Source organism: Silurus aristotelis (assembly GCF_946808225.1).
Source record: "Silurus aristotelis genome assembly, chromosome: 5".
NCBI lineage: Eukaryota > Metazoa > Chordata > Actinopteri > Siluriformes > Siluridae > Silurus > Silurus aristotelis.
The window spans coordinates 12,579,585-12,603,824 of NC_139578.1; the positions used below are offsets into that span (position 1 = coordinate 12,579,585).

A 24,240-nucleotide genomic window follows, 5' to 3' on the forward strand; every position below is an offset into this window, starting at 1 on the left:
TAAGATACAAGTTTAATTTTATACTAACATACCACATTATTGGTAAAGAAGTACAGTGCGGTGAGTGTGTTCAGAAAGCCAACATGACTAAAGACGAGCATTAGAAAAGGGATCCTGGCATCTATCAAGTCACAACTCAAGCTAACACCTGGCTCTTGTGTGCACTGATTAGCAATCACTTCAGCCCTCGTTATCTGCACTACAAATACACACAACCGAGATCCCCACACCATTAGCAACTTACTAATCAAGATGTTTTCAAAACCCTAGAGATGCATAGCATCTATAATGTAAGTACTTTGCACTTCTGCTTAATTTGAGTCAATTTATAGGGCTAAGCCTGGTGCAAACAAACATCTCCAGGACATTAAGTGCTGTAATAATTTTGATGCTTTAAGTCCTTCAGTCTATTGATACTGTATTTTCTCAGGCTGCCCTTTTTAATACATGATCTACTTTAGATAGAAGAAATTTTTTTAGTTAAAATTCGAATGAATATTTAAAAATTCTCTTACTTTAGTTTGTACTGTGCAGCCTGATTTCACTACATTGAAGAGAAGCAACAAATTAGTGATGATTTTTCTTACAGGTGAAATAATTTCCTGCTGTGCTTTATCAAGAACACATTGAAAAGATAAACATGAAGAAGTACTTGAAGCAAGCCTTCAAAGAAGATCAGACATTGGCATATATCAGTTTTCTTTCTAAAAAGTTGCAGATGGCTGAATTTAAGATGTTTATGTGATGGACTGTGTTAATAGTCAGAGCTTTTCACGCATCATGCTAAAACGAAATAAATCTCTTTCAGTGATTAAGATTGCTGTAACATCTTGAGAAATTGGGTAGTCTCTCCCCCACATATTTTGCTCAATATACGGTAACTTACTATTTTATTTATTGTAACCTCTGAATAAGATTCTACTGGTTTGGATGTAAGATTGCCAGAAATCCACTGTGGCCTCGGCCCTTTCCTGAGGAGGGTCACGTATACTGTATACATGCCAAGGGATTAGGGGATAAAAGAATGCCACTGACTGTGAAATTGCCTGATTTTTATCAGTGTGCAGAAAGAAGAACAGCTGTGCATAATTCTGGTTCTTAATCCGGAAGATGATGATGATAATGATGTTAGAGATGTACATGTGTGTTTTGCATGCGTATACTTGCAGGACATTTACCAGAATTCAATGGAAGAACCTGTGTTTGCTGTGTGCTGGATTTCCAGCAGGTCTCTGGAAAGTTCAATCGAGATTTTTTTTTGTGTGTGTGTGGAAATGTCACACAGGAAGATGATCTGAAATAATGGTGTTGGTGTTGAGCTCGAGCCTCAGCTGCACTGGATCGTTATCAGTTTGCTGTTTTTATGACAGCATTGTTGATGCATCTGCATTCTAATCCTGCCCTCTGCTCTCTCGCAGATAAAGCTCTATACTTCAGGGAAGCCTTAATCTTTCATGAAGGGTTTATCAACTCTGTCCCAGCTTGTGAAAAGTAAGAACTCCTGTGGCATCTTTCCATAAGGGGCTAACGGACAAGCAGTTTCGTTAATTAGGTTCATTTCACCGACACACACCAAGTGAAGCTGATTCTGGCAAGAGACAACTGTCAGATTGGAAATGTCCTGATTTAGATTTTGGAACGACATACACAGAGGATTCTGGTACAGCCTGTTCCTACTTGTGGAGCTGGAGAATATACATGGAGGTCAAGAAGGAAAGAAGGAGCTGCCTCCAGCCTAAGATCATAACACTCGGCTCCTTCCCAGAGCAGCAGGTGACAGGCAAAACCTGCTCCTCAAATGCCACAGGGCTGCTGGAGCCGGATCATCTCCAAAGGCAAAACTGCTGCTTCCAAAACACGCCACGAGTGTGGGGGCTTTAATACATATTATTCACAAAGAGCATGATTGATCATGCAAACGTGTCCAGCTGCTTGGGTTTGGCAGGCAGAGCAAGTTAGCAGCATGCCGTGCATCGCACAGCCACTTTAGCTCTCCCAAATCCCCTGACACCACCATAACAGGCAAGACCTCACTTGCACAGCATCGTATGATTTTCTTTTTTTCCAGGACATTTGTTTGTGTCCTCACATGCAGCCAGTGATCCGTATGGCACTCGAGGAGTCTGCTGGGGGGGAGAAAGGGACGTAAAAGAGCCTTGTTTGTCTATCAAAGGATGGGAATTAATAAAGACAGGGCTTTTTTTTCACCAGCATGTTTGGTAAGATAGCACCCCCTTGTGGAAAATGTATATATTTGGTGGTGGTATCGGGACAATTTATTTCAAAATTGCTGAAATGTTTGTTACATAAATATATTTATTATTATTAATATTATTATAATTATTATTATTTTATTATCAATGCAAAAGAAAAAAAAGAATTCCACAAAACATTGTAGTGTAAAGTCTTAAGATTTTCAGAATTGTTTTCTACTTTTTTTCCATTGATTCCTTTTCAGATGACAAACAATTATAGTTTCACATTAAATCGATCCAGTATTCCACTTGTCATCACAGCTTGGAACTACAAATGGCTTCATATTTCTGAGAAAAAAAAAGACACACACACACACACACACACACACACAAATTTTTTTTTTAATGAAAATTAATTAAATTATTCGGAAATGTATTATTGATAAAATCATTTACATTTAACTTTTCCTTCATTATTTAAACAACTAAAATGTCTGAAAGAAATCTTTGAAAACTATTTAAACGTACCTTTTATCGCTTATCTGCTTTCCTAAAGAAATTTGACTGAAAGAAAAAATATGGAGTCAAAAAAATGTGAATTATAATTGATTTTTATTCTTGTACATATTAATTAGGAGATTACTATGAAAAACAATTAGAATTTGAAAAAGAGCCAATGAACATCTGTAGGGCTATTAATGAAAGGTACTGTAGATTTTTTTTTAAACTCACATGCTGTCCTTTGGAAGATTTGCTGTAGAAATTTGTCTCCCTTTGCCCGCTTCCTCTTCTGCATTCTTTTGTAGTTGCAGCTGACCAGAGGTAAAAATATTTATTAGTACTGACAGTCAACAATCCACTTAGGGAGTGTTGCTAAACCTACACAGAGGTACACTTATTGCTTGTTAAATGATTGTTTTGCTTGTTTCAAATGTATGCTCCCAGAACCACACAGCTTATTAAAAGGCAGATTACATTGACACCGACAAATGGCACCTCAAAGCATGTGTCTGAAACTGTGTGCGCTAGCTTCTATTCAATCTCCTTACACTACATAAAGATTCTGTCCTTGTGTCTGATCATGCTTGTTAACCGCTCCTGGGAGACCCAAAAGTCACAGATATGATGAAGGCTTGTTGCAAGATAAAATATTAATCGCCCAAGGAGACGTTCTCAGCTCTTGAATGCTAAAACGTAGCAGTGTGGAACTTACGTGGTGTGTGATGAACGATGTTGATTTTATCTGTTGGACAGAGAAGAAGATAGTTAACTTGCCTGCATCATGGTTTTGGCAAACCTTCATATTTTTGCAAATTTTTTTTAAACATTCAAGGTCAGTATTTATTTGTATTTTTTCCTCTGTGCTGGTTGAGTAATCTGTCACCTCGACACTGAAGGTTTTGCCAAATGATTCAGGATTGTGCACCGTGAAGAACATAAGAAATATTTCCTTTTGACTTTTGATGCTTTTCCAATCACAATGTATTACTTTAACCACTTTCTACTATTGTATTCGAGGGAAACCTTAAATTAAAGTGTGCCTTGTGTGATAATATTATATAACTTGATTATTTTAAATGCTTTTTTTATTTTTTTTACTTCAATCTTTTTCTGCTCTCTGTACTGTGAGTATCCTATGTTTTATTACATTCGACAAGACTTTCAACATTGTTCCCTGTCCTAAGAAAACAGCATAAAATATTTACACAAAAACTAATATAGGGACTGTTACAACAAAGGGTTATCAAAAACAAGAGAAATCTTGAAAACACACTCTATTTAAAAAATAAATAAATAAAAAATTAGCCCTTCATTACACATTTATAAGCAGTGGTGGGCAGTAACAAAGTACTTTTACTATTTTTTATTATTTTTTATAATGTTTTTTATCAGAGTTATATTGAGTTTGCCTGTCATGGATCATACATGTAACCCCACTATTTTTAAGAGTTTGGGTGAAATATCTCACTGTGTGTAACAATAAAAAATCTCCTTACAAAGCTATGATGTGCAGTAGAATGGAGCACAGAATTGCATAAACTATAAATGTATAGTGTACTTTGTAGGCCCCTGTTATTAATAATGTCTAAATCCATGCTGGAAGATTTATATAAAGTTGACAAATAAAATTATACAATGAGTACTAAGTGTTTTCTATAGTGTTTTTAAAAAGTTTATTCAGAGAATCTGCTTCTTATAAGAGAGGGGTAGTCTTCTACTAAAGTGCTGATGTTACTGTAATTTTTATATTTAATATACTTATTAATAATATAATTTGTTTACATCTTCTCTAATTTATGATGTCCTTATCACAAACTAGTGCATGACTTTAATTCCCTCAAGTTAATGTAGTAATAATATTTGCGTTTTAAACACTAATATGAAGCCTTTATAGCCAGTATATAACTTTTGCAAGTGTATCAATGCATCCTGTATGTACTGTAACTGTGCCAAAAAACAAAATGCATCACCTATCTCATTCAGTCGTCACTTGATTATATTTATATATATTGAGTGCTGTTTTCTCTGCTTTCTTTCACAAAACCTTGTTACATCAAAGAGTTCTGACGTGTAAACCTTTTTATAAAATTATCCACTGCTGCTTTATAAAAAATAGTCATGCAATGCTTATGAATGTGCTTTAATTAAAGATCCAGAGAAGCTACTTAAATAACATTTTACAGAAATGTTTCTGTATACACTATACAATGCAGTGAAATGCAATTCATTCTTAGCTATTTACTTTTCCTCTTTTTTTTTTTAATGGTTCACGCCAAAAAAATGAGGCACATATTTCATAACCTACAGCATTTCTCCTCTTTGATAAATTATTTCCAGTTCTGTTTAAACATATATTACTGAGAGTCACTGACTGAAAAAAAAGAAACAATTCTATCATGAATCTGATTTCAGTGTGAATCTTTGTTCAAGCTTTTTGACATTCAGCAGAAACAGCTTCTTGAGGGTAGATTAATAACACCAGAGTCTGATTTTTATTCTCTTATAGATTTTAATGGTTTGTATAGTTGAGGAAGTGAACTGACCGTAGACACTGTCGTCGTCCTCTCTGTTGTTCATGATGCTTGCCCGCAACTGCCTCAGTTTTTCCTAAAAGACAAATAATTAGGAAATCTTCAGCATCGCACTCATTTGGAGGCGATCAATTTGCACATTATAATAGCTGATTATGTTTGAACAGTGCCAATAGACAATATACAGTGTAAATAATATCAAGACTCGTTGTATAGACACCTGCATAGAGTCGCTCTGCACTAACCACACCTGGTGTGATTTGCCTGTAGGTTCAATTCAATTGGAAATGTCACCATTTATTGATGAATGAGTTACAAAGCCACATGTGAGTCATTTAAACTGTAAGAATCAACCAAGAAACATAGACACAAAACCAGGTGGTCAAATGCAGGCTGCAGAACAAGTGAACACTGCATAGTGAATAGAGAAAGTGACATAACAGAAAGTAATAGCTATTGCACTGGTTCTGTGTGAAGTGTGTTCGTTTTGTCTTCTTTCTACCTTCCTGAGTTGCCTGATTTACTTCAGTTATGTGGAATGTTTATGTTGTATATAGTCTGGGCTCCTAATATGGCCATAGCTGTAGGGGTATGTTTTATCGGTGCTGCACTGCTCTGCAAATTCTGCTGAATGTAATGTTGATGTGTTCTCACTTTGTGTTTATTTTATGTCTGCAGCACACTGGGGATCCCTACTAGAAGCATCCCATCTGGATCTTATCTGCTGACAATAATGAATAAAGTGATACTGATATCAGTCTGCTTTAATGAGTGTTTATTCACAGATCTAACAGTGAACTTGGGTCCCATTACAGCACAAGGTTGAGACAAAGCAAGAGGAATGTATAATAACTCCAGTACAAAAATGATATTTCAAAATAACCACTATATGGTCGTAGGAGTTTTAGTTTTGATCGCTAGGCGAGTTAAAAACAAGCTGTTTTGTGCTTGAAGTGGAAATTTAATGGCGTATGAATGGAGTAATTTCATTAAGGGTAGTTCTGCTTTCAAGTACAGAATTAATAAATGCCACCCTTGCTTTCTGGGTCAAGTACAAATTTGTGTCAAGTGCAAATTTTTGGCTGTCCATTTACTGCCGTTTTATCCCTCAGACACCTACTAACTCATTTTGTTTATACTGTGAGTGTGGAGCACTAGGACAACCTTTCATGTGGTAAGTTAAATGTTTTAATTTTTATTAGATTTAGTTCAGGCTTTCCTGTTTTCTGTTTGTCTTCTGCAGACTTTATGTATGTATATGTATGACTAACAAAAGTAAAGAAAAAAGGAATAATTACAATTACTTGATGAATGACTGGCAACCAGTGTCTGAGGTAATCATACGTACATAGCAAGTTTCAGACATCTTTAAGCAAGCTGTTTTAACAGCATGATTGCTTTACTGTCTTTTTACACAAACAGTTTAGACCTTTCTAAATTCTAAATTGACTAAATTCTAAATTGGCACTTTTTCCAGCTGTTTTTCTATTAGCTTCTTACTTTGTTATGTAATAATTAATGTGTTCATTAAACTTTAAAACACTATTTATTTCATTAGCATATGTTTCTACTGAACAATTGTATTAAATGCTCTTATTAAAATAAGAACTTATTTATTTATTTGTTTTTTATATTTATTAATTTGTTTCTATCTATCTATCTATCTATCTATCTATCTATCTATCTATCTATCTATCTATCTATCTATCTATCTATCTATCTATCTATCTATCTGTCTGTCTGTCTGTCTGTCTGTCTGTCTGTCTGTCTGTCTGTCTGTCTGTCTGGCTAATATTTATTTATTTGTATGTATGTATGTTTGTATGTATGTATGTATGTATGTATGTATGTATGTATGTATGTATGTATATTTATTTATTCTCTCTCTCTCTCTCTCTCTCTCTTTCTCTCTCTCTCTCTCTCTCTCTCTCTCTCTCTCTCTCTCTCTCTCTCTCTCTCTCTATCTGCCTACTATATCTGCTTTTCTTTCTTTCTTTTTTCTTTCTTTTTTTTTATTTGTTAGAATGTATGCATGTATGTCTGCGTTTGTTTTTGCTATTATTTTAATTTATTTACTAAAACCTAGGCAAACCCAGCCATTATGGATGCACAAGCCAGAGCACTCTTAGTGCCGGTCCCAAGCCCGGATAAATGAGGGTTGCGTTAGAAAGGGCATCAAGCGTAAAACACGTGCCAAATCAAATATGCTGCTCACGAATCAGAAATTCATACCGAATCTGTCAAGGCCTGGGTTACAAACGACCGCCACAGATATTGTTAGCTAACAGGTTACCAGTGGAAATATGGCTGCGAAGAAGGAGAAGAGAAAGATGTCTACAGAGACGGCAGGGAAAGGAGCAGTGTAGGAGAGTGAAGGTTCTGGTTGGTATTTTAAATGTTGGTACTATGACTGGTAAAAGGAGAGAGATAGCTGATATGATGGAGAGGAGAAAGGTATGTATATGTTGTGTGTTCAGGAGACCAAGTGGAAAGGGAGTAAGGCCAGGAACATTGGAGGTGGATTTAAACTGTTCTATCATGGTGTGGATGGAAAGAGAAATGGTGTAGGGGTGATCCTTAAGGAAGAGTACAGTAAGAGTGTAGTGGAGGTGAAGAGAGTTTCTGATAGAGTGATGAATGTGAAGCTCGAAGTTAAATGGGTGATAATGAATGTCAATCAGTGCCTATGCTCCACAAGTGGGATGTGAGATAGAGGAGAAGGAAAAATTCTGGAGTGAGTTAGATGAAGTGGTAGAAGGTGTACCTAGGAAAGAAAGATTAGTGATTGGGGCAGATTTAAATAGGCATGTTGGTGAAGGGAACAGAGGTGATGATGAGGTGATGGGTAGGTATCGCTTTAAGGAGAGGAATGTGGAAGGGCAGATGGTGGTAGATTTGACTAAAAGACAGTAGGCGGAGCTAGAGGTGGCAGAAGATGCTGAGATGATGCTGAGATCTTCATTAGGAGTGACGAGAATGGACAGCATTAGAAACAAGTTTATTAGAGGGACCGCACATGTAGGACGTTTTGGGGACAAAGTGAAAGAGGCCCGATTGAGATGGTTTGGACATGTGCAAAAAGAAGGGACATGGGGTATATCGGTAGGAGAATACTGAGGATGGAGCCACCAGGAAGGAGGAAAAGACAAGGACCAAGGAGGAGGTTTATGGATGTGGTGACATGCAGGTAGTTGGATTAAAAGAGGCAGATGTAGATGACAGAGTAGTATGGAAACGGCTGATCCGCTGTGGCAACCCTTAATGGGAGCAGCCAAAAGAAGGAGAAGAGGATTATTCATTTATTAGCATAATTCCTTATTCAAAATAGCTATTCACCTGCTGGATGCCATCTAATCCTTTTTGAACCCTCTGCCAGTCACTAAATCTCTCCAGGGCCTCATCCACGCTGAGTGATCCTTTCTTCACCTGCTCCTGCAGTTTAATGAGCTCGTCCAGTCCCGGCGCTGGACCCGGCATAAAGGTGTCATATGTACATGAGTCTTGACCACCGGCTGTGGCATGAACCCAACAGCCACACAAAGTTAAATCTACCAGAACACAATTTTGCTCAAATGGCAAAAATAAAACAAGCACAAAACAAAAAAAGGAAAACATTGCACGTTTTTATAATAGTTAGATGTGTTTTTATCAGTATTAAAACTTAACACGGATGTGTGACAAAAGCACACTGCTCTGTGTAATGTATTATATCTTACTTTGCTTAGCAGGAAGAGAGTAGAGCGTTTCAGTATCTGCCTGGGACATTTTCTTCTGGAACACTAGGATAAAATTAAAGACAGGCAGCAAAAATCAGTGGCCCGGTTTTCTCATTGGAGCAGCTGTAGACTATTCTCTGCTTCTGCAGTAATCCACTAGGTGGCATCACATAACAAAAAAGATGTTGTTCTGGACAATAATTTTTTTTTTTTTGCTGAATTCCCTACAGTAACCAGGCTTTTTACTAAGCATAATTAGTATTACCAAAATAACCTTATCTGACAGGGGACATTATCATAATAAACTAAGTAAACTGGAAAGGAGCGTCTTTCTCCGCACACGCTGATACAAGGGATAAACACAGATGAGACTTGCTGAGATCAATGGAAAGGAGGAAAATTGAATTAAAGTAAAGGATACACTTGGTGATACTATTGATTGTTTGTAAGGGCTTTAAATGAGATCTGCTGGTGTGCTTGTTCATTTCAGCACCACACAGTGCAATTTTGCTGTAATGGATTCTTTTCTACCATTTTGTCATTCGCACCATTTTGTGACTTGCAGGCACACAACGCGAGGGCACGTCAGCTCTTTATTAATACACCCTGAACCGCTGCTATGACCAAAATTACGTTTATACCAGATAGCAGCACAGTAAGGTACACTATCAGAGACAAAAGGAACTATTTTATCATACAACCATATCATACAGTATTGTGTGTTTGGTAACTTTAGTAGGTATCAGTTATCTTGAATTGTGCAATAAATACTTAAGGAGTTTACCTTGAGGATTTTTCTTGTACCATTAGTTTGTTTTTAGCAAAGTAAAGATCTTCACATTAGACCTAGAGAAGATAGTATCTTTACACACCAAAGGTAAAGAAAGTGTGCATTTGCGGGTGCTGTGCTTGTGTCAATGAAAGATACGGGGTAATGCAACGGCTTATAGCGTCAACAATAGCTGGAATTTAAGCATGAGCAGTTTAGATGAGCTCTGGTCCCTCCTCTGTCTAACTCTATAAACACGGAGTGGGTCTAGAAATCTGATCAGCATGTGGGCGAGAGATCGTTACGTCACAGTGGATGGAAAAGTCTTTCTTTTTGTCCACACCCCTAACTGCCCCCCCATCCCCACCCCACTTCCCCACCCTCTGCCCTCTGTCATTTCATGTTGTGGGATGGGAGAGGTGGAAAACATGTGTAATGCATGATGTCGGCTCTACTTGGCCCCCTTGAGCTGTTTTGATTGGTTGCAGATGCATGAAGTAGTAGCCTTCCTTCTCTCCGCGTTGAATGTGTGTGTTTGGTGTCGTTTTTATACTCGTTGTGCTCAAAAGCAACCACTCTATTCTCTTGCTAAAGTCCCCAGGCACTAATAATGCTCAGATCATATTGGCACTGTCCTGTAAGTCTGCTGAGGATTTGCTGAGCACAACAAGGTCTTATTAAATAGGATAACAGCTTTTCGTCTGGGATCAGCTTGCTCACCAAATTAATGCACAGATAATGCTTAATATGGTCTGATGAAGAGTAATTCATCATAACATGAAGTAGGCCCAGTGGAAAAGCCAACACACACACACACACACACACACACACACACACACACACACACACACACACACACACACACAAAACATTTAACTCGCTCCTTGCCTCATATCATTCATCCTCACATCAATGTGGGTCTGAGCTCAACATCACACTGGACTAAAACCTAACACAGAGCATATGCAGAAGAAATTTGACCCTGAAACAGTAGCAGCACACCCACCAACTCTTTTTGAGTATAAATGCTCGCCAACGAGAGCAGATTGCTCTAGCTATCGGCTGTACAAGTAAATATTTTTTTAAATGCCTTTTTTTTTTATGTTGTGTTATTTCTGAGGAAGCCAGAAACAGTGGTCTGGTAAAAAAAGATGTAGAAGGTTAAGCTAGATTTCAGAAATATCCATCGTAGTAAAAAAATGTCTCAGTTTATCATCCGTGTTTAATGAATAGCTTTATATCCCACCATCATGCTGGCTGAACTGTGTCAATAGAAAAGCAATCATACTAGCCGAGCTTATGTCGGCGACTCATTTCTGGATGGCACAATGAAAAGGGGTAAAAAAAAATAGAGATATCATCTTTTCATATGAGACGAAAAGGAAGAAACGTTTTTTGAGAAAATAGTAGAAATAAGCATGAGAGCGAGAGAGACGAATTTGTTGAACAACCGCCATGGCATTGCTCATGTTTTCATTCCCCCTTCTGTATTAATATGTGAAAAATGAGGATTTCACAAAACAGCTCTAGAAAGTCACGCTAGTTACCATCTGTTTCCTACAAAACAGCATCTGATATCACGGCAATATATCTCACTGCACAGTCCGAACCACTCGCTTGCACACACTGAGCCGCTCTCTACTACAATTAACTGTTTCACATAATGACTCATTACTCTTACCTAGTGTTTAATGTTTATAGCAGTATTTCAGATTTAAAAAAAAAATACATCCTATTTTACTAGTTCTTGAATCTGTGGAAATGAAATGATAAAAAAGTGAGGTATGATTCCTCACCATTACAATTGAGCAATTCAGAAGAGAGTTTGGTTGCACAGTTCATGCAAAGGTCTCGTTTTTCCTGATGAAGCCTGAACCGCTAGACTCAGTCTGTCTCTTTCTCTCTCTCTCGCTCCCTCTCCGGCTTACAGGCAACAAATCAGGAGAGTCTAAATGATTTATTAAGCTCTAACAATACAAGTCAGTTGGCACCTTCAACTTGTTGAATAATTAATGCGGCTGAAATTGAACATTTAAGAACTTGCTGAACTTGATGAACGATGCAAATTTGGGTCTCGCTTTTCCCTGTCATCAGTTATAGGAGCACAGGCAGTAAAGTAAAAAATATATATATTAAGTATTTATAAACATTGTTGATTCGGGTGCCAATAAGAGCAACACAACCTGCTTTAATGAGCAAGGAGAGCAAAAAATATCTATAAATAAAACATGTGGCCAAATCTTTATGTGCAAAATTAACTTTAAGTCTAGTATGTTTGTTTTTAGTAGAATTACAAATCCAAAGATTCTCCTACAATCAACAAATCCATGCAACCTCCCTTGAAATGTTTCAGATCTAACAGATTAGCATGTGTTCACCCTGAGCGATGTAAGGTAAGTTCTCCTCCTTGGTAGGGAGACTCTCAGGTCTGGGGGCAGGTGCAGGGGGGCGGTTGGCCATCACCATGGAGCTGCTGGAGGTCAGAATCATGTCGTATTCTTCATCATTCATTTCTAGTGTATAGGGATCGTTGGCTGCCTCCACCTGCAATGTAGCGTCTCTGACTCTCCCGGTGTGCGGCTCATCACGGGTGTCGGCAACCTGCAGATGCGCTGCAGGTATCGAAACAGCGAGTGTTGATTCGGTGCATTAATTACTCCCATGTTTATTTCAAGAACATACAGTAAGTCGTGTGTATTCGGTGTGTACCGACTTACCAGTACTGCCCATCAACTCATATACACTCGTGTCCTCACTCATGTCATCACCACTGCTCTTCGCCTAGACAAACACAGTCAGATAGGTTTATCATTTGTTTGGGTCTTGGAGAAAATATAGACTCTGTAACACCTTAAGTATGTTTGTGTATATAAAAATGTTTGTGATGTGCTTAGGCAATTCTGGTGCTCTTGCAATTTGTAAATTGATACTATATTTGTGTTATGCCCATGTAAAGCCCAGCTACAATGGTGTTTAATAGGAAAACAAAGTCCAGCAATCTCATAAGGAATAACATCTCCTAAACCAAATAGCAGGATTTTTACAGCAAGAGCTCATTTTCTAACTCTCTATTTTTCAGCAACATAAAAATGACATTATTGAGAAATCCGATGTAGGAAACGTAGAGACAGTAAATAGTGGAGTCAAAGACTTGACTTGGTAGCAATCTATGAGCCATCAAGCTGTTTGCAGTGACAAAAGGTTTATCATAAAGTTTAGTGAGTGTGATGAACAGACTAAAGGATTAAAACTCTGCAATATCACTCTGTATAGGCAGATTTGAAGCAAGATCTAAATCTCACAGGCACCACTCAACAGGTAGTCAAATGGCATTGTGGGCAATGTAGCAAACTGTTAACCAAAGTGAAAAGTCAAGTAATTTTTAGGCATTTCAGCCTTATACAGTACGTAGTGAAACAACACAACGTTTCCCCAGGATCAACATAAAAATCAACACAAGATAACACAAAACAAACTAGGACATTATTTAAAGTGCACATGTGCAAATGTTTGGTGCAGACAAAAAGAAAACATTGAGATTAAATGAACACAGTGTGTATTAGCAGTTTAACAGAAAATAGATATAACTTTAAACTTAAAAACACAACACAAGAAAAATCTTCCCCACAGCATGCCTTAAAATCATGTTATTAAAGAAAGCAGAAATATTCTAGTAGTTCAGGATGGATTTTTCCTTTAATTAATGGTGCAATTTTAAGTTTTGTGAGACTCATCTAATAAAAAGGGTTAAGCAGTCATATAATCACCACTGAGGGCTTGACCTAAGCAAAATCTGATTTTAATTAATACACTACTTAGCTGCATACCTGATGATAAACATGTTGAACTGCTGCTATTATTAAACTACAGCCTCAGGTGATATCAACTCACTGCCTTTATTTATTCAGCAGTCACACTGTTACAAGCACTTGAGTACAACCACAACAACATGCGTTTTTTTGAGTGGCAAAATTGAAGTAATACAGTGCAACTGTCCAATCTGACATTTTTACAAAAATTGGGATTAAAAAAACACCAGGAAAAAGAGCAAAACCTGTCCTTTGAAGATGGAGAGATATAACCAACTGCTAATAGATTTGAGTCTGTCATCGGTGTGGTCTGGAACAGAGCAGAAAGTGTTTAATTCATCAATCAAAGCTTGCAAACGCAGTCCATTCAAACATGTAATTCCAGCTGTTCAAACATATAATTTAGCCCATAATTCTCTTGCCAAAGATTTGATTCTATGCTCAACCAAGTGTCAAGTCTGTCTTTGTCATGAACGCACTGAAATATTACAACTAAAGTGTGAGTATTACACAATGCAGTTTATGTGCTCTTTATCTAAAGGTCTTGTCAGTTTCGCCAACCTGGCTGAATCAGTATATAAAGCACAGCATATAATGTGCAAAGAAAAGCCGCAATCACTGTGGAAGCAGCAGACAACTCAATTTGCCTCAAAGCAGATTATGTGTCAGTTGCTCAAAACAGCGAGTGACAAACAATGAGGCTATTCATACTTCTCGTACTGACCACAGCCAGAGAAAAATGCATTCGGTTTAAAACAGAGAAAGTGTGTGGTGAATTGAAGAGTGGGGACCATTGAAAGTCCACACTTTACAACGGCGCATGTTTCAGCCGGCAGATACGTTCTCCACACACTGTTCCTTAGCAACCTCCTCCATTCACTCCAAATAATAGCCCACACTCTTCCCCTTTAGTATTGATAATGCACATTAGCATTCTGTGATATGAATACATTCATTAGAGTAGAAAGGCGAGGATTAACAGATATACAAGACAAGCTAATTACGCATCACAAGTCGAGGGAGATGCGAATGATGGCTACTTTGATGTCAGGCACGAGTGGAACAACAGGTTTTCCACAAGTGCCTTACTAATGAATAATTAAAGTGTATTCCTCCCATAAAAAAGAGTGATATATAAACAGAATGACAGATGTTTGAAAACTGTCCCATATTTCATATTCCAGATTTCACTGTGACCATACATTTATAGCCACTATAAATTATATGGTAATCCTTGCAGCCTTTTTTTTCTATAAAATAATTGCAAGTACATTAGTGCAGTGATTTATTACTGCATAAATATCTGATAAATTTGCAGACATACCTCTTTTTTTTTTTTTTTTTTTTTTGGACAAATGTATGCAGAATATTAGTTAAAATTGTTCCAAACACATCTCTGGAAAATACAAAAAAATGGTCCGAGGCGGAAATGGCTAAATATTACACTTTTTAAAATAATCGTATCAAAAATCAATGGTCAGGAAGTAAACAAGAATGAACAAATACTGTATAAACAGTAATTTATTATTAGTTTTTTTCCTTTGATGAATTTAAACATTGAAGCTTTGTGTGTACATTTATAAACAGCTTTTTTGGCAGCAAAAACAGCCAATCTTGTTTCATTTTGTGTTAATGAGCTGTATAAGTGAATGTTTTGTGTTTCTAGCTTCTCCCTAAATGGTACATTAAAGCTAACACACAAATGCAGGCATAGACGTTTTAGTAGCGCATTCGTTTCAGATTTTGCCATTTTTTGCTTTGTCTATTTTTTTACCTAGGAGTTTACAGAGTAATGAATAGTATCTAAGCACTTAAACAGATACGCGGAAAACTTTCTAAGAATTTCTGCTTATTTTTATTCTGCCAAGTACTTTTAGAAAATGTAAGATTAAACAAATGGTTGTGCTACACACTCTTCGAACCATGTCATATAATATGTTCCTTATTCTCATGTTTACATTGCCTGTTGTTTTTCTTCTATAATGAATCAAGACAACGCTGGCTGGGCTGCATATGAGCAAGCATATAGATTATAACATCCTTTGAAAAACCTGCTATCAAGCATGCGGGTCTCTTGAGAGCTTAAATGAACTGGAACAAATGTAATCTCTCAGACACTGTGTTTTACACCATATAGAGAAGTTTACCACTGTCCAAATGTATTTAGATGTTTAATATGCAGTGAAAGTAATCAGCATTTCAAAAAGAAAAAGAGAATATGACATAAATGCAAAGCTTTAAAAAAGACAGATGCGGTATGGCAGTTCACTGGGTTCGTTTGTAAACAATGGCACTGTATATCGTGAAGTAGCTTCTACTCAGAACAAGCAGCTAGACCAAATAGCATTTGCCTACCATGCGCTAACTGAAAGAGCCCACTGTTACAGTTTAACATGGCAGAAGCTAGCATTCAAATTTCAATCAAATCACAGAGAAACACATTGTTGGTGCAGTGACGAATTATTGCTTTATGGAGATATACATTTGTACTCACCCCACTGTGAAAGAGCTTGACAAATGGTTTGTTTTAGCAAATGTGTCAAACATGTATCATTTCTCATGAAGTCTTGTTTACAGTGTTAATTCTGAACTTCCTCTCTCCTAATTTTTAATCAGTTTATACATGTGAAAAAACATAATTAGAAATTATGGATAAATGACAACTATTGCGTAAAATGAAAACCATTTTTTAAATTTATTTAATTTATATAAAGATTTAGTCAGAAACAATATTAGGAATTGTTTATATATTTTACATTTGAATCTCCTGCTGAGCTTGCAGTGAAGAAAGTTAAAAAACAGTATGTGTTGCAAAATCAAATTTTTTTGTATAGTTTCAAAAAGAAAGAATGAACAGGTGAGGTCAGGAACACCAAAAGGCCAAGAAGATAAAGGAAAACAACTGCGATGGATGATAGAAAATGTTTTTTTCTGGTAGCTCTGTTGGTGTCACAGTCAACAATCAACAGACAATCAACATTAATTGAATAAATACAGAGGGTTTTTTTTAGAAGATGTAAATCATGGTTACTCCTCCAAAACAGGAAGACCAGCTTACAGCTTGCCAAAAAAACTTCCAATGGACTGGTAAAACAAAGATCAACTTGTACCAGAATGATAAGAAAGCAAGGGTATGGAGAGTGGAAGCAACTGCTTGTTATCTAAAGCATACTTTTTCACATTATGCCTTGGGGATGAATAACTGCCCACTATACAACCTGTTCCTTTGTATTTATTGGTGATGTGACTGCTGACAACTGGAACAGGATGAATTCTGAAGTGTATTGTGTTAGATTATTTGCACAGATGTGCACTACAAAGCAACACAAGACCTTTTAAGGCAATAAAACAAAACATTCTGCAATGGCTAAGCCAATCACCTGATCTAAATGCAACTGAGCATGCATTTCACTTGTTGAACATGTTAACTGAAGAGAAAACACCCAAAAAACAAAGCAGGAGCTAAAGAGAACTGGATTAAAAAACTGGCAGAGCATCACCAGGGACTAAACACAGCATTTGTGCACACTGACATTTTGATTTTTACTCCTATATATACTAAATTAGACAGCTAAAAAAATAATTACTTTGTCACTGACTAAATATTCAGTGACCTATCTTCATAAAACATATCTGCTCAACACACTGTCTGTGAATATCTTATAAACCATGAAACCGGTATACTTTTAGCTTCCTCAGTGGAGGGAAACTAATCACTGAATAGTTCAGATTATCCTTTCTGAAGGATAAAAACCATCACATCTCCTGATACGTAGTGCCTTGCATTAGTATTCAAAGTTGTATTTTAACTGAAATCACATGATACCGCAACTGCACACTGGTCAACTCAATTCAGGTAATTATATAAGTATAATTATAAATAAGCTTCACCTGTCTACACTGAAACTAATGAACTTTACACAGGCTTTAACGAAAGACACGTTACACACGGTGTAACGGGTGAAATATGTTGTGCTTCCTTTAGGAGCATAGCGGTATTTTGGGAATAGCATGCCACTGCATTTTTCCGCTATTACTGCATGTGTGCAAGACGAGGATTATGTCCTTATTATTTTCTGATGCTCATTTCTAAGTTTCTTTGACTAACCCTTAACGCTGTTGCCAAGAAAAATAAAAAAGCACAAGTTTTGGAAACCTGTCTGTGCTTATATGATTTCTGTTGCAACTGGAGTTAGTGAGCTCTCCCTTTACCCAGACTCAATGCGTTACAACGGCTTGTATCTAAACAGTAGCCGACCAAGAAAGTCATTGTTCACTGTCTTCCTCCTTCTTTTCACAACTATTTCTCTCAGGAGTTTATCTTTTGGCATCGTCGTGTGTTTAAAAAAAATTTGTTTTTCTCTCGATGCTGTGCAGCTCAGAACACAGGTGAGGTGCGTTTTTTTCGTTTACGTTCGGAAATTTCATTGGTCTAATGTTATGTCGCTCAGTGTTTTGGCTTGAAGTTTGTGAAACCGGGAAAAACCCAGGAAAATAAGCCGCTTCATTATTTAAGCCACGGGGTTCAAAACGTGGGAAAAAAGTAGTGGCTTATAGTCCGGAAAATACGGTATGTGATTTCTGATATCAACGCACTATTACAGGTTACTTTGGAAAAGATTAATGACATATTAACTGAGTTAAGTTCATTTCAGCTCCAGGTTGTAATATATGAAATATGGGGAAATATGTTTCCAGGTTGTACATATAAAAATATGGAAAAGTTCATGGGGTGTCAATATTTATGCACAACACTGTGAGCTAATGAATTAAATAAAAAAAGAAAATAATTTTAATGGATTTATGAACACATTAAAGAAATCCTTCATTCACTCATCTATAGGAGACACAGAGGATGCCAAGCCTATCCAGTGATTCACTCTGAATTGGACTTCATTGCAGGCTATAATATACACACTCACACACCCATTTATACAAGTCACTCAGAGTAGCCATTTATTAACCAGCATGTTTTTGCGAGATGAGAAGAAATTGAGAGAATGTGGACTAACTAAGAACATTCAAAACATCAAACAACGACAGAAACCACAGCTCATTATCCATCACTGTATGCTGGAGCTGTACCTGTGCCACTTCACCATGATATACTTTGAGTGTATACCAAAAAGATTTCTCAACAATTGAAAAGCAATTTCCTTAAAAGCAAAGGTTTATTCCAACTGTAAGTTTTCTTTGATCAAATTTTTTTAATGTAAAATAACATTAAATGTGAGTCAAATAAACTTGTTTTTTGTGTTACATAAGATTGCTCTTTGACACTTTCTGGGCTCAAGCAACCTGATTTTGTGATTCGGTGGTTTTCTGGTGTAATTATTAAAATAGCTTGAACGTAATTTTCATTGCACATGGTTTATTGTTGCCCGTGTGTCTCGTTAGTCTGTTATTGTTAGAAATGATTCGTTGGTTTTCTAAGCATTGAAATGTTTGCTGATTGGTTGATGTGCCAAACATCCAAATCATACAATTTTTTTTAAATGCTAGAAAATTACAATAATTGGGCATACTTAGTTAGTTATTATGGTGTCATGCCATTGGCAGATGTTTTAATGAATCCCTAATAAGTAATATAGATAAATCTGTTGATACAATGTAATGATTATTATAGTTAAAAATGTTCTATGTTAATACTTTCATGTCACACTGTAGTTATTATATAACTCCTGATACCCAAAGTACACTGTTACAATGTTAGTTGTATTTTTTTTTTTTTTTTTACATAACACCAGCCCTGTACATGTCATGTACAGTAGCTGTCTAATTACTGCCTTTATGGTGTTAGCAAACACAATAGAAATGTGTATATATATATATATATATATATATATATATATATATATATATATATATATATATATATATATATACATATATATATATATATATATATATATATATATATATATATATATATATATATATATATATATATATATATATACATATATATATATATATATATATATATATATATATATATATATATATATATATATATATATATATATATATATATATATTTTGCCTGGGCTTGTTTGGGAACAGACCTCAAAGGTTTGCTTTAACACAGAATCCCATATAATATAATTATATTAAATCCCATAACTTTTGGAAAATGGAAAACAAGGTTGGTTTATTTTATTGTTTCATCATGCCTTTCCTATGTCAAACACACTCAAGTAGTGAAGAAAAGATCTAAATGCCATGTCATCATGATAAATACCTGCAAATGAAGGGATGATCTCATTGTAAGAACACTTTTAGCCATGTAGGATGGCAAGGGATGTTACAAAGATTTTTCACAACCCTCATGAAAATCACTAACACCATATACAGTTAAGTGAGCTAATTACTTCCATTAAAGTCTTATTTAATATATGACTATATTATATATTAATATTAATGAATATTATAATACCTTACATATTAATATTAATCAATATCATTATATATTAATATTAATATATTATATATGTTATCATTCAATCTTTTCTCTTAACCATGACAACCCTTTCCCCATTATCACAAAAAAACTAATAAGAAATAATATGAATTAATCATTGGAATGTTTCCCGCATGAGTTTTAAAACAGCCGAAAACAGCTTTTACACTGCATCAAAAAAGCCCTGGGTTCATAAAAGAAAAAACCTCAAGTGTGAAAATGACCTTAGATTACATAGTATTTTTATGTTGTTTGACTTATTCAATGGTGTAAAACATATAATTTTAGAATTTCAGCACAAAGGAACATAGGGCAGGAAAACGAACTGAACCTATCACCAGGGAAACAAATAACAATTGAACATCCAGTAGGGAAAGCCCTACACTGGAAAATATGGAGAAAAAGATCTCTGAGCTCAACATTTAATCTGCTCTCCTCCAAAATTCAGGCTTTGTGCTACACATTCTAAGTCAATGTTGCTGTGGTTACAGATTTCTGCCAGCCATGAGAGTGATAAGGAGTGGATCAGAATGGTTTTAGAGAAGAGAAACAAACTGAAATCGACTTGAAAAAAAAAAAAAAAAAACATGAACCGCTGACTGACAAAAATGTAAATGAAATGCAAAGAGTAATAAAGACGTGGGACATCAATTTAGCATCGTACACTAAAAAAATGTGATCATCATGAATATGTATAGCATGCTTCACCATAGTTCAAATCTCAGGAAAGCAAACAAGTATTTCCACTTATTAAACTATGTCAGGATTTTGTATTTTATTGATGTCCAATGTAGGTTTAAACAAAGAAATAATCAAACCATAAATTGTAAGTAATGATGTATTGTAGCCACACTAACAGGGGGGCTGCATGCTGTCACGGGCAAAGAATGGCTACCGCGGTTGATTGTTGTTGCGTCCGGTTTCATCAGACTCTGAGCTCTTATTGCCAAGGAGCTGTTTAAAGCTCTTTCACTGGCACGAGGGTGCCTATGGATTGCAATTTGGCTGGGTAAAGTAACTCCCAATGCCTGAGTTAATCTATTTATACACCAAATGATTGATCACACCATGCAGTTACCAGTGCTGCCACTTGTGCTCTGTCATTAGCAACATGACGAAACAAATCAAACGATCAGCCATTCTGTGAAGCAAGTCAGCAACCCAGATGACTTGCTTAAAAATGCATTAATAGCTACTTATATAACTACAACTTAGCACTTTAATTGTTTTAACAGCTACTGCCATTTTGCCATTAAAATTTTTTTAATGATGTTTAAAGGTTGTCTCAATATGATTCCAGCAGGAAGAGAGATGACATGTTTATGAGCGTAAGCTGAAACAAGACCTAAGACCAAATGTAACCTGCTCACAATAGAATTACCCCATTAAGCCATGCTGACCTTTTTAAATTGGTGGCATGATTTGTCTCATATGTTTGCAGGAGCATAAAGAACAGTGTTTTTTCAGCAGGGGCAAACTCTTAAGAATGGACCTCATGTTATTTGTATGGTTGACTTGGGATTTCTTTGACCAGGCAACAATGTCACATGAGTTCCTCATTAGTTTAAAGCCGCAGTAGGACGTGAAATAGCTGAAAGTGGCTGTGCCCCTGGTGCAATGTAGTATTATGTGTGTCTCACAGGGGCAAAACAACAGTGCTCAAGGGGACTTGACTGTACCACACTGACATGGCAAAATTTACAGAGAAGTTTCAATTTTGTTGCACGTGTCTTTTCTTTTTGCTTGATGAATAATTTATGGAATAATAGTAAAATGGAGCTCAGACATGTTCACTCAGCTGTGAAAAGGAGAATAAGTGATGATCAGTTGCAGTTAGGATATACATGCAACTGATAGTTGGACTTCTGTTACGATCCTTAAACAAAATGATTACAATTAACATCTAAAGAATAAAACCTGACATGTATAGGAGGTGTGACAAGAAGCGAAACCCTACGTTATTTATTTTCCATCATCAGGTTTTGTTTTACTTATACATAGCAATTTTACAACAACCAACATATTTATTAACTCAAGCACACACCCTACATTCTATTCAGTTTAAAGATACACTGTTGAGGAGCATCTGTAAAACAAATTTGTCTGAAAATTACACAAGTGTTTTTTTATCTCCTGTATGTGGAGTGACTAGCATACAAGTCCCTGTGTATGTTGTTGCTATAGAAACAATAATGTACTAGAAGAAGAGTGCTAATATAAACCTTGCAGCTGCAAATAAATCAAGCAACAGAAAAAAAAAGAAAATCATGTAAATAGCCCAAAGACAGTATAAATACTACTTACTTTTTTCATCTAGTTACCAAACCAACATTTTCATTTACATTTATAGCATTTGGTAGAAGTGTTTTGAAGTCTCTATCAATAAATACATTGTTATCCTAACATCCTTATATGCTAAAGAGTATGAAAAGAAGCAAAGGTGGTGATAGCATTCATCTTTTTCTTAGGAGTTTTTTCTTCTCAAAAATTCAAGTAAACTTCATCTCCATCATTCATACAACCCCCATTTTTTTTGGGAAGATGTTCCACTAGATTTTGAGCCTGTGCTCATTAAGCCATAAAGGTGTTGAAGTCAGGTACTGATGTAGGGTGAGGAGGGCAATTCATCCCAAAAACATAAAACATTTAATTAAAATACGACCTATTTACCAGAGACGCATACTCATAATTTGCACCGCTACAGCTACCAGAGGCTGTACGCCAATGGTACCACTCGTATTCACTGAAAGTGGTGAACAAACCCTTTCCTGAGCAAGCAAGCTAGCTAGCTTTAGGGTTGGCCGACTTCCTCACGATGTCTAGCTTTTCTGGAAAATCGATTTCTAAGTATGTCCGAGACCAAATAATTTTCTCTTCCTCCGTAGGCATAAAAAAGTCTAACTCAGATGTAATAATGTGTGCAGAGCTACACACGTGTTTTGCCAGTCGAACCTGGCTGTAACAGTTTTCCTCTGACCAACCAATCAGAGGAGGGAAAAATGATGACGCTACTCTGAAAACTGAAAACCTTCACCCGTGTCGATTTTTAAACGCACGACGATGACAAAAGATAAACTCCCGAGAGAAATACAGTGGTACCTTGACCTACGAGTTTAATTTATTCTTCCGTGGACGAGCTCGTATCTCAATTTGCTCGCACATCAAATCAGTTTTCCATATTAAAAATACTTAAAAAGGCATTAATCCGTTCCAACCCTCAAAATGACACCCCGTTTTTATGTTTCATGTTATTAAATTGGAAAATACATTTCTAAATAACAAATCTTGTATAAAAACAATAGAAAAAGAATGTAAATATATAATAAGGTTTTATTTAGTGTATTTTCATTGGAGATAAGACTTGAGCTAACGAAAATGCCGGTGGTGTGTGTGTGTGTGTGTGTGTGTGTGTGTGGAGGGGGGTAGAGGCGATAAGCAGAGGCGGAGGGAAAATGTTTTTAACATTTTTACTCATTTACACATGAATTTCGTCACAATCTTCGCTTTCTGGCTTCGCTTTGCCATCTAGCAGTGGCGTCTCGAGCTCGTACCTCAATTTTTTGCTCGCGTTAGTCATAGAAACTTAGAAATGAGCCTCAGAAAATAATGAGCACATAATCCTCAGTCGCGCACACACACACACACACACACACACACACACACACACACACACACACACACACACACACACACACACACACACGCAGTAATACCGGAAGAATGCAGTGACGTGCTATTCCCAAAATACCGCTCTGCTCTTAAAGGAGCCACAACATATTTCACCCGTTACACCATGTAACAGACACTCTCTTTCGGTAAAGCCTGTGTATATATGGCCTGCGGCTTATACACAGGTGCGGCTTATTTATGTTAAAGATAAAAAATATTTGTAAAATTCAGTGGGTGTGGCTTATATAAGGGTTTATATAATGCGCTTTATAGTCCGGAAATAACGGTCTAAATATTCTCTTTGATTTAAGATTTTCAGTCTGCTTTTTTCTTTGGTTAAATTCAAATTAACATTTTATTTGTCATCATATACACATTCATGCAGAGTACGACATGTAGTGAAATGCTTTTTACTACTGTCCAACATGTAAACATGAAAAATAGAAATACAATATAAAACAAAAAAAGGATAAAGTAATAGCGTAAAAAATAAATTAAAAAAGTATAAAAGTATATTAAAAGTATAATCTAACTATAAAGTATGAAAATAAGGTTACGAATTATAAAGGGTTGTTCTGGCATTATTATGT

At 36.2% G+C, this 24,240-nt stretch overlaps 1 protein-coding gene across 1 annotated transcript in view; it reads right to left on the reverse strand.

Annotated features, from left to right (window-relative positions):
- Positions 1-2,378: 2,378 nt before the first annotated feature.
- Positions 2,379-24,240, reverse strand: part of LOC310726549 (B-cell scaffold protein with ankyrin repeats-like) — a 46,083-nt gene continuing 24,221 nt past the window's right edge. The window contains exons 8-16 of the mRNA XM_083542251.1: positions 12,430-12,493; positions 12,091-12,324; positions 8,944-9,006; positions 8,564-8,739; positions 5,240-5,303; positions 3,409-3,438; positions 2,928-3,007; positions 2,724-2,759; positions 2,379-2,543 (exon numbers count right to left, since the gene is read on the reverse strand). Of these exons, the coding sequence (XP_083398377.1) occupies positions 2,727-2,759; positions 2,928-3,007; positions 3,409-3,438; positions 5,240-5,303; positions 8,564-8,739; positions 8,944-9,006; positions 12,091-12,324; positions 12,430-12,493 (744 nt within the window). The 3' untranslated portion in view covers positions 2,379-2,543; positions 2,724-2,726. The remainder of the gene's footprint in view (positions 2,544-2,723; positions 2,760-2,927; positions 3,008-3,408; positions 3,439-5,239; positions 5,304-8,563; positions 8,740-8,943; positions 9,007-12,090; positions 12,325-12,429; positions 12,494-24,240) is intronic.